This window comes from Schistocerca piceifrons, chromosome X (assembly GCF_021461385.2).
Source record: "Schistocerca piceifrons isolate TAMUIC-IGC-003096 chromosome X, iqSchPice1.1, whole genome shotgun sequence".
In the NCBI taxonomy this organism is placed as follows: domain Eukaryota; kingdom Metazoa; phylum Arthropoda; class Insecta; order Orthoptera; family Acrididae; genus Schistocerca; species Schistocerca piceifrons.
Window position 1 is genome coordinate 120624431 of NC_060149.1, and position 14092 is coordinate 120638522.

General features: G+C 43.3%; 1 protein-coding gene across 1 annotated transcript in view; it reads left to right on the plus strand.

The window, feature by feature from the left end:
• The window catches only part of LOC124722539 (osmotic avoidance abnormal protein 3), a 372346-nt gene that overhangs the window by 277312 nt on the left and 80942 nt on the right, over positions 1-14092 (plus strand). The window contains exon 16 of the mRNA XM_047247684.1: positions 11362-11479. Coding sequence (XP_047103640.1) covers positions 11362-11479 — 118 coding nt within the window. The remainder of the gene's footprint in view (positions 1-11361; positions 11480-14092) is intronic.

A 14092-nucleotide genomic window follows, 5' to 3' on the forward strand; every position in this document is an offset into this window, starting at 1 on the left:
ATTTCTTAACAGCCATTCCCAGCACAAAATCGTGGCTCACTTGAGACGCAAATGTCACTAATAATTATGCTATTTATAATTAATTTCATAGCAGGTCGTCAAATTAAGTGGTCCATTCAAGACTTGATTATTTCTGTTCGTTTTATTTCGTTGTCGTCAACATAACTGTAATGACATTACTTGCGGCACAGCTTGCAGCTCCACAATATGACAACAAATTACCATATGCACGAATGCTTACTGTTCGTCCCCATTCAAACTACACGATTTGAATCGTATGACAATCTGCCATGTTAGTGATTCTGAAGGAGAGTTTAACACTCATTGCCTCCAGCGCACTAGCTCTTGTTGTCTTATGGATTCGCGTGGCAGTGCCTATTATTGATTCTCACACGTAAGGTCAGAGTTGAACGTTCTGTTGACATAGAGGTCCTTAGTTACCCGACACTAGCTTGGACTGGATAGGGATGCGGGACGAAGTGAGCGTGGCCTTGCTGAAGAGTCCGCCTGACAGCCACTGTAGCTGATTCAGGAAAACAATTGAAAACCTAAATCCAGATTATCCGAAGAGAATTTGAACCCCATTTCTCCTGGATGTAATTCAAATGTCTATCTTAATTCTTCCTCCTCCGGGGCGTGTAGGAAATTCAATCATCAAGCCTCCATAGTGGAACTCCATGACCCAGGCTAGTTCACTTTGAACACTCGTGATAAATAAATTTTGATAGCCGGTATTTGGCCGGTGAGGGGAGAAGAGGTGGTACTGTACAGTTCATGATAACACTCTAGGCCGAATTCCTGGTTTAAATTCAGAAACATCAGCGCAGTGTCTCATAGAGTGAAGGTATGTAACACTGTTATTAGTGATCGACCCATCAGGTGGGAACATTATTCTCTGCGGCGCCTCGGGTATTCTTCGCGAAGAGTAGGCTATGTGCCGGCACTGGATTTCACCCTCCCGCTTCTGAGATAGGTCACCTCTCAGGTGAAGAGGTCAGTCGGCGTCGAGGTTGGACACGAGAGGCAGTGACGCTATAAGGCTGAGTGTGACGTATCAAAAGTTCAATGATGTTTACGGCATTTGACGCCCCACATATTTTCTCCCATGCAACCACAATATTGGCTGCTAATTGCAACAGGGGGCGGGACTGGAGGTATCCAATCGTGAGCACAGCATGAGGCTGCGGAGCGCATTTGAACTGCTTAGTCGACGAGTAACTCACATCAGTGTTACAGTGCTGATGGTGTTGATACAAAGCAGAGCAAGAGCAACGGTAAACGAAGGTTCAAGTGGCTCTGAGCACTACGGGACGTAACATCTGAGGTCATCAGTCCCCTAGAACTTAGAACTACTTAAACCTAACCAACCTAAGGACATCACACACATCTATGCCCGAGGCAGGGTTCGAACCTGCGACTGTAGCAGTCGCGCGGTTCCGGACAAAAACGCCTAGAACCGCTCGGTCACAATGGCCGGCTGGTAAACAAAGCAAACATTGCATTATATCTACAACAACAGTTGCCGAAGTTGACATTTCGTCAGAATGGAACCCAAGGAATTTCGCAGAGTGAAAAGGACGTGGCAGATGAAGTATTAGGGTTTCTGCAAGATGAGTTAGTGGAATGTGTGGTGTCGTATACAACGATGACGATACGAGCTTAACAAGTGAAAGTGGTACTGAAACAGGTCTCGACCAATGTAGTTCATCATCCTTGTCGGACAAGGAGCCAGAAATCCCGTCTCCAGTGAAACGTAGTAAAGAACAATTGTTGTCCAAGGAGCAGCTACTAAACATAATTACGTACATGGAAGATCATCCACAGCACATTAAAGAAACAATTGTCAACAGATTACGATTAAGTCCAGAGCAATATGACCCTGTAGTACATAAGAAAAGCTACAGATATTCAAGGAAGGACAAGGCGGACTTGTTACAAAAACTGGTGTTTGCGCGTTTCAAAGATGCTCGATACAATCTACAGGATGTGCATGATAGTGAGCTACCACGTTATGCACATCAAATTGCGTGCGACACAGATTAAAGTGATTTCAAGGGAAGCAGTGGATGGTTGCATAACTTCAAACAGTGCTACAGTATTGGAAGACGTAAGACAACGAAATTTCAAATAAAACGTAACTTGACGATGCGCAGAAAACTGCAGAATCGGCCCGAAAATTTGTAAATGAGATAAACAAACTTATCCCATCGCTCATTAGGGAATTTGTTTTCAAATCCGACCAATTGGAATTTGAAGAGGAAATGCATATGAAAGGAACCCCGATAATCAGAGGTACCGAGAGAGTTGTGTCAACATCAACTAACATCAATGCCTTAACGCACTCGTATACAATTATGCCGACTGTTAATCTGGATAGTAAATTGGCTGGAAACTTATTTATTGTGCCACGGAAAGTTGGGGGTGCTTTGCCCCCTATGATTCCTTCTCGTGTGTGTGATCTTGCAAGGGCAGTAGGGAATATTTACGTCACAGTAAGCAAGAGTGGGAAAATGGTCTTAGGAGAACTACAGCTAAAGTTTGAGCACAACTTTTGGCCAATAGCTGGTCAAAATGCCTTGCTTTTGCTTGATTCCTGTTTCGTGCATAAAAATCACGCTCCTTTAGGGCAAACTTTCCCTCCTGAAAAGTGTTATGACGTTGCAATTCATACCACTTGGAACTACCGGACAAATTCAACATCAGGATGTTTGTTTTCGTGTGCCTATAAAACATATTATCGCACTATCTGCAGCTACACCTTAAAGGATAGTCAGTTTCATGAAAAGCTCCACGACAGACTGTTTCGTATTCGTTTGCATGCCATCACATTCCATCAGATTTCATTACACCGTTACGCTAATGTGATTCTATATGCAGTAATAGGGGATACCTAGTTGCACGTCCTGCAAGGTTTGTGATTCCCAAGGAGTTTGCCTTCGACCGGGATAGTTCGAGCCTTTGCGATGACTATGGCGCGCCATTTTTCATTCGGTGTTTATGGTACAAGTTAATGGTTTGTTTCGAACATTTCGTGAATACGGCGATGTCTATTTTGTGAAGTGTAATACATGCATCCCATAGAACTTTGATCTCTGCACCTCCCACACACTCATTTTCTGTCGCCCTCCTGATGCACACGGTAAATCACTAGCAGCTAATATTTTTCCTGTCGCAACTGTTAACACAACACTTTCTAGCGGTCTACATCTACATCTACATTTATACTCCGCAAGCCACCCAACGGTGTGTGGCGGAGGGCACTTTACGTGCCACTGCATTACTTCCCTTTCCTGTTCCAGTCGCGTATGGTTCGCGGGAAGAACGACTGCCGGAAAGCCTCCGTGCGCCCTCGAATCTCTCTAATTTTACATTGGTGATCTCCTCCGGAGGTATAAGTAGGGGGAAGCAATATATTTGATACCTCATTCAGAAACGCGCCCTCTCGAAACCTGGACAGCAAGCTACACCGCCATGCAGAGCGCCTCTCTTGCAGAGTCTGCCACTTGAGTTTGCTAAACATCTCCGTAACGCTATCACGCTTACCAAATAACCCTGTGACGAAACGTGCCGCTCTTCTTTGGATCTTCTCTATCTCCTCTGTCAACTCGACCTGGTACGGATCCCACACTGATGAGCACTACCCAAGTATAGGTCGAACGAGTGTTTTGTAAGCCACCTCCTTTGTTGATGGACTACATTTTCTAAGGACTCTCCAATGAATCTCAACCTGGCACCCGCCTTACCAACAATTAATTTTATATGATCATTCCACTTCAAATCGTTCCGTACGCATACTCCCAGATATTTTACAGAAGTAACTGCTACCAGTGTTTGTTCCGCTATCATATAATCATACAATAAAGGATCCTTCTTTCTATGTATTCGCAATACATTACATTTGTCTATGTTAAGGGTCAGTTGCCACTCCCTGCAACAAGTGCCTATCCGCTGCAGATCTTCCTGCATTTCGCTGCAATTTTCTAATGCTGCAACTTCTCTGTATACTACAGCATCATCCGCGAAAAGCCGCATGGAACTTCCGACACTATCTACTAGGTCATTTATATATATTGTGTAAATCAGTGGTCCCATAACACTCCCCTGTGGCACGCCAGAGGTTACTTTAACATCTGTAGACGTCTCTCCATTGATAACAACATGCTGTGTTCTGTTTGCTAAAAACTCTTCAATCCAGCCTCACAGCTGGTCTGATATTCCGTAGGCTCTTACATTGTTTATCAGGCGACAGTGTGGAACTGTATCGAACGCCTTCCGGAAGCCAAGGAAAATGGCATCTACCTGGGAGCCTGTATCTAATATTTTCTGGGTCTCATGAACAAATAAAGCGAGTTGGGTCTCACACGATCGCTGTTTCCGGAATCCATGTTGATTCCTACAGCGTAGATTCTGGGCTTCCAGAAATGACATGATACGCCAGCAAAAAACATGTTCTAATATTCTACAACAAATCGATGTTTGAGATATAGGCCTACAGTTTTTCGCGTCTGCTCGACGACCCTTTTTGAAAACTGGAACTACCTATGCTCTTTTCCAATCATGTTGAACCTTCAGTCTTACTAAAGACGGAACTTGCGACCTCCCATTCAAGGGGTTTCTTGTAAGCTCCGAGGGCTGATGAGTGATCCAGTCTTACGCCCGAAGTCATCACTGAAACAGCGGTACCTGTAAATTCTATTAACGTGACTGCTAAAATGAATAATGTCTTCACCGTCGACGCCGGCCGCTGTGACCGAGCGGTTCTAGGCGCTTCAGTCTGGAACCGCGCTACTGCTACGGTCGCAGGTTCGAATCCTGCCTCGGGCATTGATGTGTGTGATGTCATTAGGTTAGTTAGGTTTAAGTAGTTCTAAGTCTAGGAGACTGATGACCTCAGATGTTAAGTCCCATAGTGCTTAGAACCGTTTGTTTTTCTTCACCGGCGTGTGTGAAACGGGCCGGGCAGCTCTCTCAGGCGCCGGCGTGGAATGCTGGACACACATCTCCGGCAGCTGACGTAGCTTGCAGCAGGTAAGGCACGCTGCCTCCACAGGGTGCAGTAGAGGGGGCCTGCGAGGAGGCCGGCGGACGCACCTCTTTGAATGGATGTGCCTCAAGCACTCTGGAGGCTCTACATCCACATACACTAATGGTCATTAAAAGTGCTACACCAAGAGGAAATGCAGATGATAAACGAGTATTCATTGGACAAATATGTTATACTAGAACTGACATCTGATTACATTTTCACGCAATTTGGGTGAATAGATCCTGAGAAATCAGTACCCAGAACAACCACCTCTGGCCGTAATAACGGCCTTGATACGCCTCGGCATTGAGTGAAACAGAGCTTGGATGGTATGTACAGGTACAGCTACCCATGCAGATTCAACACGATACCACATTTCATCAAGAGTAGTGACTGGCGTGTTGTGACGAGCCAGTTGCTCGGCCACCATTGACCAGACGTTTTCAATTGGTGAGAGATCTGGAGAATACGCTGGCCAGGGCAGCAGTCGAACATTTTCTGTATCCAGAAAAGCCCGTACAGGACCTGCAACATTCGGTCGTGCATTATCCTGCTGTAGGATTTCGCAGGGATCGAATGAACAGTAGAGCCACGGGTCGTAACACATCTGAAATGTAACGTCCACTGTTCAAAGTGCCGTCAATGTGAACAAGAGGTGACCGAGACGTGTAACCAATGGCACCCCATACCATCACGCCGGGTGATACGCCAGTATGGCGATGACGAATACACGCTTCCAATGTGCGTTCACCGCGATGTCGCCAAACACGGATGCGACCATCGTGATGCTGTAAACAGAACCTGGATTCATCCGAAAAAATGACGTTTTGCCATTCGTGCACCCAGGTTCGTCGTTGATTACACCATTGCAGGCGCTCCTGTCTGTGATGTTGCGTCAAGGGTAACCGCAGCACGGTCTCCGAGCTGATAGTCCATGCTGCAGCAAATGTTGTCGAACTGTTCGTGCAGATTGTTGTTGTCTTGCAAACGTCCCCATCTGTTGACTCAGGGATCGAGACGTGGCTGCACGATCCGTTACAGCCATGCGGATAAAATGCCTGTCATCTCGACTACTAGTGATACGAGGCCGTGGGATCCAGCACGGCGTTCCGTATTACCCTCCTGAACCCACCGATCCATATTTTGCTAACAGGCATTGGGTCTCGACCAACGCGAGCAGCAATGTCGCGATACGATAAACCGCAATAGCGATAGGCTACAATCCGACCTTTATCAAAGTCGGAAACGTGATGGTACGCATTTCTCCTCCTTACAGGAGGTATCACAACAACGTTTCACCAGGCAACGCCGGTCAGCTGCTGTTTGTGTATGAGAAATCGGTTGGAAACTTTCCTCACGTCAGCACGTTGTAGGTGTCGCCACCGGCGCCAACCTTATGTGAATGCTCTGAAAAGCTAATCATTTGCATATCACAGCGCGTCTCTAGCGCGTCATCTTCATGGTGTAGCAATTTTAATGGCCAGTAGTGTAAATACTCCACAAGCCACCGTAGGGTGGTTGGAGGAGGGTACCCTGAACCACTATGAGTCATTTCCTTTCCTATTCCACTCGCAAATAGAGCGAGGGAAAACGACCATCTATATGCCTCCGTATGAGCCCTAATTTCTCGTGTCTTATCTTCGTGGTCCTTACGCGCAATGTATGTTGGCGGCACTAGAATCGTTCGGCAGTCAGCTTCAAATGCCGGTTCTCTTATTAGAACGTCGCCTTTCCTCCAAGGATTCCCATTTGAGTTTCCGAAGCATCTCTGTAACACTTACGTGTTGTTCGACCCTACTAGTCACAAATCTCGCTGTCCGCCTCTGAATTGCTTCGATATCTTCCTTCAATCCAACCTGGTACAGGTCCCAAACACTCGAGCAGTATTCGAGAATAGATCATTCCAGCCACCTACATGTGGTCTCCTTTACAGACGAACTACACTTTCCTAAAATTCTCCCAATAAACCGAAGTCGACCATTCATCTTTCCTACCTGTACGTTCCTACAGTCACTCAACTTCGACATCTTACCATGCACCATAGCATCATCAAAAGGATGCGCCCTTAGATCTGAACCACATCATCTTCCGGACGACGGTTGTTGCGAAGTCGGAAGCGCAGGGCTCCCTCGGCACACACTGCGTATAACCAGGAAGACGGTACACGTACAGCCCTGTATGCGACACTCAGTTGCCCACCCAGCAAGTAGAAGATGGAAGCTTGCAGTCAGTTTGTTTGACCCTTCACCAGAGAAAGGCCCAGTATGCCCGCGTCTTCGATCAGTCACGGCTGTGACCCATCAGTAGCGGCAGCGTGGATCGGTGAAGGCTGCTGTCTCTTAGCTGAAGTCTTCGAAAAGGCAGCACATCACGGGTCGCCAGTAACTAACGAGACTGTCATTCCGTCGGGATCGGTTATGTAAACGCTGAGGACGAGATGTCTGAAACAGGAGTATTTAAAGACAGACATCACGTCAAATTGTAGCAGAGGTGTCAGCTGTTCTCTCTGCGCCGTTGTGTCTCAATTACGGACGGTTTGCCCTGCCTCTGCATGGCTACGACTTTGAACGTCATGTACAGTTCTGCCACTGGGTCCAAGAGAAATTACGGGACGATGACAGATTTTTTGCAAGCGTTCTATTTAGCGACGAAGCGTCATTCACCAACAGTGGGAACTTAAACCGGCATAATATGCACTATTGGGCAACGGAAAATCCACGATGGCTGCGACAAGTGGAACATCAGCGACCTTTGCGGGTTAATGTATGGTGCAGCATTATGGGAGGAAGGATAATTGGCCCCCATTTTATCGATGGCAATCTAAATGGTGCAATGTATGCTGATTTCCTACGTAATGTTCTGCCGATGTTACTACAAGATGTTTCACTGCATGGCAGAATGATGATGTACTTCCAACATGATGAATGTCGGGCACATAGCTCGCGTCCGGTTGAAGCGGTATTGAATAGCATATTCCATGACAGGTGGATTGGTCGTCGAAGCACCATCCCATGGCCCGCACGTTCACTGGATCTGACGTCTCCGGATTTCTTTCTGTGGGGAAAGATGAAGGATATTTGCTATCGTGATCCACCGACAACGCCTGACAACATGCGTCAGCGCATTGTCAATGCATGTGCGAACATTACGGAAGGCGAACTACTCGCTGTTGAGAGGAATGTCGTTACACGTATTGCCAAATGCATTGAGGTTGACGGACATCATTTTGAGCATTTATTGCATTAATGTGGTATTTACAGGTAATCACGTTGTAACAGCATGAGTTCTCAGAAATGATGAGTTCACAAACGTACATGTATCACATTGGAACTACCGAAATAAAATGTTCAAACGTACCTACGTTCTGTATTTTAATTTAAAAAACCTACCTGTTACCAACTGTTCGTCTAAAATAGTGAGCCATATGTTTGTGACTATTACAGCGCCATCTATCACAAAGCGATAAATGTGGTCTAACTAAAACATTCATATTTCTTTACGTACTACACGAATATGTAATAAAAAATGGGGGTTCCTATTTTAAAAAAACACAGTTGATATCCGTTTGACCTATGGCAGCGCTATCTAGCGGGCCAAACACAGCGCCACCTGGTTTCCCCCTTCAAGCTAGACAAGTTTCGTTCTTTGTAGTTTTTTCGTTTGACGCTTATTTCGTGAGATATTTGGCCCGCTCACGATCAATGGACCACCCTGTATTGTTCACTCACGTTATGGCTTGTCAAATGGCAGCGTGGATGTTATACCGTCATGCAAACAGTGTGTACCACCAGATTAGCATATGGTAGCCACAAATGGAACTAATGTTTTTTCTAGTGTAAATCGGTTCCGCATTAACGCATTAGCATATCTAACAAGTGTCGATGTCAAGCGATAATTGTAGCCCATACTGCACCTCCGTGAATAGGTACACTTTAATTACAATCACCTGGTATTATAAATAGTACTTCTGTCAGTTGGGTCTACTAAGAAATTCGTCAGTGGAGTGGAAGAAGATGACCACCAATAACTTCTCTAGGCTCTTCTTAAACTAAACTCTATTAGTAGCTAAACTTTTTATGTCTGCTGACAAGTTATTGAAAATGTGTGTTCCTGAATAATAGACACCTTTCTGTGTCAAAGTAAGTGACTTTAAATCTTTATGTGAATTATTCTTACATCTAGTATTGATTCTATGAACTGCACTATTGATATAAGACAAACATATTGTTATAATTGTAGTGGGAAGCAGTATTTAGTATCCCCAATTCTGAGAAAACAAGATACCGCGGTTTAGTGGGTGGACCAGGCAATAGTGCTTGATGCGGTAGAGTACAGAGTGTTGCCTGGTAAAGATAGCGTCAGTATCGAGACATACCAGTGCCGAATTTTCATCTGTTCTTAGGCCCTATGATCGACCTCGTTTCAACTCTTCTGTCAAGAGAGTCAATTTGGATTTGGAAAGGATTCTTATTGTGGGTCTAGTGTGGTTCTTGTTTGTTCTGTCAGTAAACTCTGCCATGAGTTACGGGTGTCACATCTTTTTATTGTGAGGAGGACAGGAAGAAACAGAAATTTTATTTCCCTTCATTTATATTTCGATCAGTGTAAAATACCAGGTATCCTTATTTCATCAGAACATTCGGGGACCAAAGATTAAATTTAACGAACTTCTTATGAGTATTGACTTGATAAATTACAGTCATCACTCCTACTTGACAATCTGTCTTTCTTATCATGTGACCAGTGGTATAGATATGTAAAGTGTTACAGGACTTAGGTTAGAATCTCACTACTGTAGAGCAGAAACGGAGAAACGAAGGGTGCCACATTCTTGAGGAACTGCCAAACATTTAAGAACATAAACACTAATAAATTTCGCTTGGAGCAGCATATGGAAGCATGTGCGATCGAAGTAGAATTGCGTAACAGAAACTAATTACACGTGTTGTCCCACAAGGTTCTGTCGTGGGCCCTTACTTTTCTTGTGTATATTAAAGAACTTTCATCTGTAACATTCCTCGATGTCAAGTTCGTTGTGTTTGCAGATACACAGATTGTAACAAATAGCAAATCAAGTATAGTTTTAGAAGGAGCAATTAATGAAATTTTCATGGACATTAATTGATTTTCCTTGCCCATTATGATTAAACTTTGAAAAGACAGACCACATGCATTTCACAACTTATAACAGATTTCCTCCCAGTATCTGTCTAAATTATGACGATAAAAAGATAGAAGAGATTGGCAGTGGTAAATTCTTAGGATTACTAGTTGCAATAAACTCAATCGCCGAGTCCAAAAGCTTTTAATATGACTTAGTTTTGGTGTGAACTCAAGCATGATTGTGTCAGGGAACCTCTAACGGGTGTCACCACGGATGTAGTCCTACCGAAAGTTCAAGTGATGGAATGGACAGCTGTTATTTTCAATCTCTACTCCATTGAGCACGTATGGGACATGCATGACAGATGCATTCATCCCACAACAGACTCTCCAAGAACTTTCTCACGTGGTTGTTGAAAAATAGAAACAAAACGACAGATTAACCTCCGTGGGCTTATTATGGTCCACGGCACAAGTGTTCGCAGACCGTGATAACGCTCACAGAGGGCATATATTCTGATGAATATCACCCTCAATACGTAAATGAACGGGTGTTGTCACTTCGTTTTCGACACTATTTGTACATTTCGCTGGATTCTGATAATCCAGTGATGTTTTGTTCCACACTTTATCTACGGAAAATAAAGGTAGATTTGGTAACATACCTAGTTGCCAAAAATTGTTTTATACTATTGTATATACAGTCTAAAATATTTCCGATAATTCTTTTGAATAATATAAGAAATCATCTGCTTGTTGCTGCCTTAAGCTGACAATTGAGATATGTACTTCCAAAAACCATTTCCGCTGAACTGTCTCAAAGTGAAATGTCACCACTACATTTCCAAAAACAACAAACAAAATTAAAAATTAAAAATAATAATGAAAAGTCGTAAACGTCATTAAACTTTTAGAGTGAATATCTGTCGCAATTTTAAGAAATATTTCACGTGAACTTACTCTTTAGAACCATAGAAAGGAAATCTTACTTTGGAAAATTGTATTGCTTTTAGAATTGCCACTGCAATGAATTTATCGTCAGAATTACTCTGTGAATTCTCAGGTATGTTATAATTCTCATTATCAGTAACCAAATCCCTGAAGATTACACGGTCGCTAGCATGATCAGGCAGCTATGAAACATATGGTCCGTACTCCAACTGCAAAGAAAGTGAACTCCTGTTAGTAATTATTGATTTATATCAAACGAATTTCTGTTTTTTATTTTTCAGAGGTTCCATCGAAGTGACGAACAGAGTATTGTAACCGACTATTTCAAGCCAAAGAGAGCTGCAGAGCGTCTGAACAGAGTGAAAGAAGAGGCGAGCCACGCGTTCAATACGTGGAGAGGTGAGTTCCCACTTCTTTACTGCAATAACGAGTAGTCACATTTGTTAGTATGCCACCTCTCTCCGCATTTGGGAAAAAAATTCCTGGCTGACAAGATGCTTGTAGACTATTACACATAAATAGTTTAATATGCATGTGCTTAGCGAAAACACTTAACGGTAGCTACCGTTTGCTAGGTACAAAGAACTTTCCAGAAGCGCGCACAGCTCCTCCATACTTACTATAGTTAGATGACTAGGGTTTGACGGTCAACAACGATAAGGTCATTAGAGACGGAATGAAAGCTCGGCTTGGAGAAGGATTGGGAAGCAAATCGGTCGTGCATTTTTTAAAGGAACCTTCCTGGCATTTGCTTTAATTGATTTAAGGAAACTGAAGAAACTTTTGTGGTATGCTTTCAGTTACTCACACTAGACAAGCTATTTGTGTGGTCATAGATTTATTACCCTTACCCATCTTGGAGAGATAATTTACATTAATTACATTTGTTATTTAAAATAATACGCGTAGGAGTGGCAAATAGCAATTAGATATACTAATCTGAGTAATTCATTTAAGTGTAGAATAAAAAATCTGGTGCGCCAGCTGCATAAATGTAATGTAGGTACGCCGCGCGGGATTAGCCGAGCGGTGTCATGCGCTGCGGTCATGGACTGTGCTGCTGGTCCCGGCGGAGGTTCGAGTCCTCCCTCGGGCATGGGTGTGTGTGTTTCTCCTTAGGATACTTTAGGTTAAGTAGTGTGTAAGCATACGGACTGATGACCTTAGCAGTTAAGTCTCATAAGATTTCACACACATTTGAACATTTTGAATGAAGGTACTTTACAATTGATATTATGTCCATAAAAATCGTTCGTTTTGAACCATAGATGATGATGGAGGTGATTCTTTACTAAGTTAATTACTACCTTATTCTGAAGCGCTTGAACCAAAAAAGCAGCACCTTTGTATTACAAACCAAACTTTTGAAAAATACAATGTCCACTCTGTTAATAACAATATTGGGGTGACTTTCCCGCGCGTAAAATATTACGACTTTGAGACAAATGGAACATTCACTGACAGACTTTAATTTAGGTACGCTAACGCATTTCAGTATCAACAGCGATCGGTTTGTTGACGACATCAGGCCACCCATGAATTTTACATTGTATGGAGGAACAGGCAGCATTTGCACGAGGCAGCTGTTATGTTTTAGTAGACCTGGGGTCAGTCAGCAAGTACTACGACTATTGTCATCACTTAGCGTTGAGCACTCTTCCAGATGAAGTCAAAGTCTCTCACATCAGATACAGACCATGGTGTCCCTCAGTAGCAGAATTTCCAAGTTTCTGGAAACAAATTTATTCAGGGCATGTACAGCTTCGACTTTTCAGCCCACCAATCTGATTATATGCTAGCAAATTTCTTTACTCTTGAATAAGGCCTCTTTTCCCACACTAAAATCACACATTTTGCAAAAAATGCTTCTTCTGAGAAATTCAAGTGTAACTGTTTGCTGATACTTCTTTCAAAATCTGCGCTTTTACAAATCATTATGTCCGCTAGGACCTTTGGCAGACTGGAAGATAGACGCGAACTATCCCGAGAAAGCCGACATACAAAGTTTCAAGCACCAGCTTTAATTGATGTTGTTGTTGTTGTGGTCTTCAGTCCTGAGACTGGTTTGATGCAGCTCTCCATGCTACTCTATCCTGTGCAAGCTTTTCCATCTCCCAGTACCTACTGCAACCTACATCCTTCTGAATCTGCTTAGTGTATTCATCTCTTGGTCTCCCTCTGCGATTTTTACCCTCCACGCTGCCCTCCAATACTAAATTGGTGATCCCTTGATGCCTCAGAACATGTCCTACCAACCGATCCCTTCTTCTGGTCAAGTTGTGCCACAAACTTCTCTTCTCCCCAATCCTATTCAATACTTCCTCATTAGTTATGTGATCTACCCATCTAATCTTCAGCATTCTTCTGTAGCACCACATTTCGAAAGCTTCTATTCTCTTCTTGTCCAATCTATTTATCGTCCATGTTTCACTTCCATACATGGCTACACTCCATACGAATACTTTCAGAAATGACTTCCTGACACTTAAATCAATACTGGATGTTAACAAATTTCTCTTCTTCAGAAACGCTTTCCTTGCCATTGCCAGCCTACATTTTATATCCTCTCTACTTCGACCGTCATCAGTTATTTTGCTCCCCAAATAGCAAAACTCCTTTACTACTTTAAGTGCCTCATTTCCTAATCTAATTCCCTCAGCATCACCCGACTTAATTAGACTACATTCCATTATCCTTGTTTTGCTTTTGTTGATGTTCATCTTATATCCTCCTTTCAAGACACTGTCCATTCCATTCAACTGCTCTTCCAAGTCCTTTGCTGTCTCTGACAGAATTACAATGTCATCGGCGAACCTCAAAGTTTTTATTTCTTCTCCATGAATTTTAATACCTACTCCGAATTTTTCTTTTGTTTCCTTTACTGCTTGCTCAATATACAGATTGAACAACATCGGGGAGAGGCTACAACCCTGTCTTACTCCCTTCCCAACCACTGCTTCCCTTTCATGTCCCTCGACTCTTATAACTGCCATCTGGTTTCTGTACAAATTG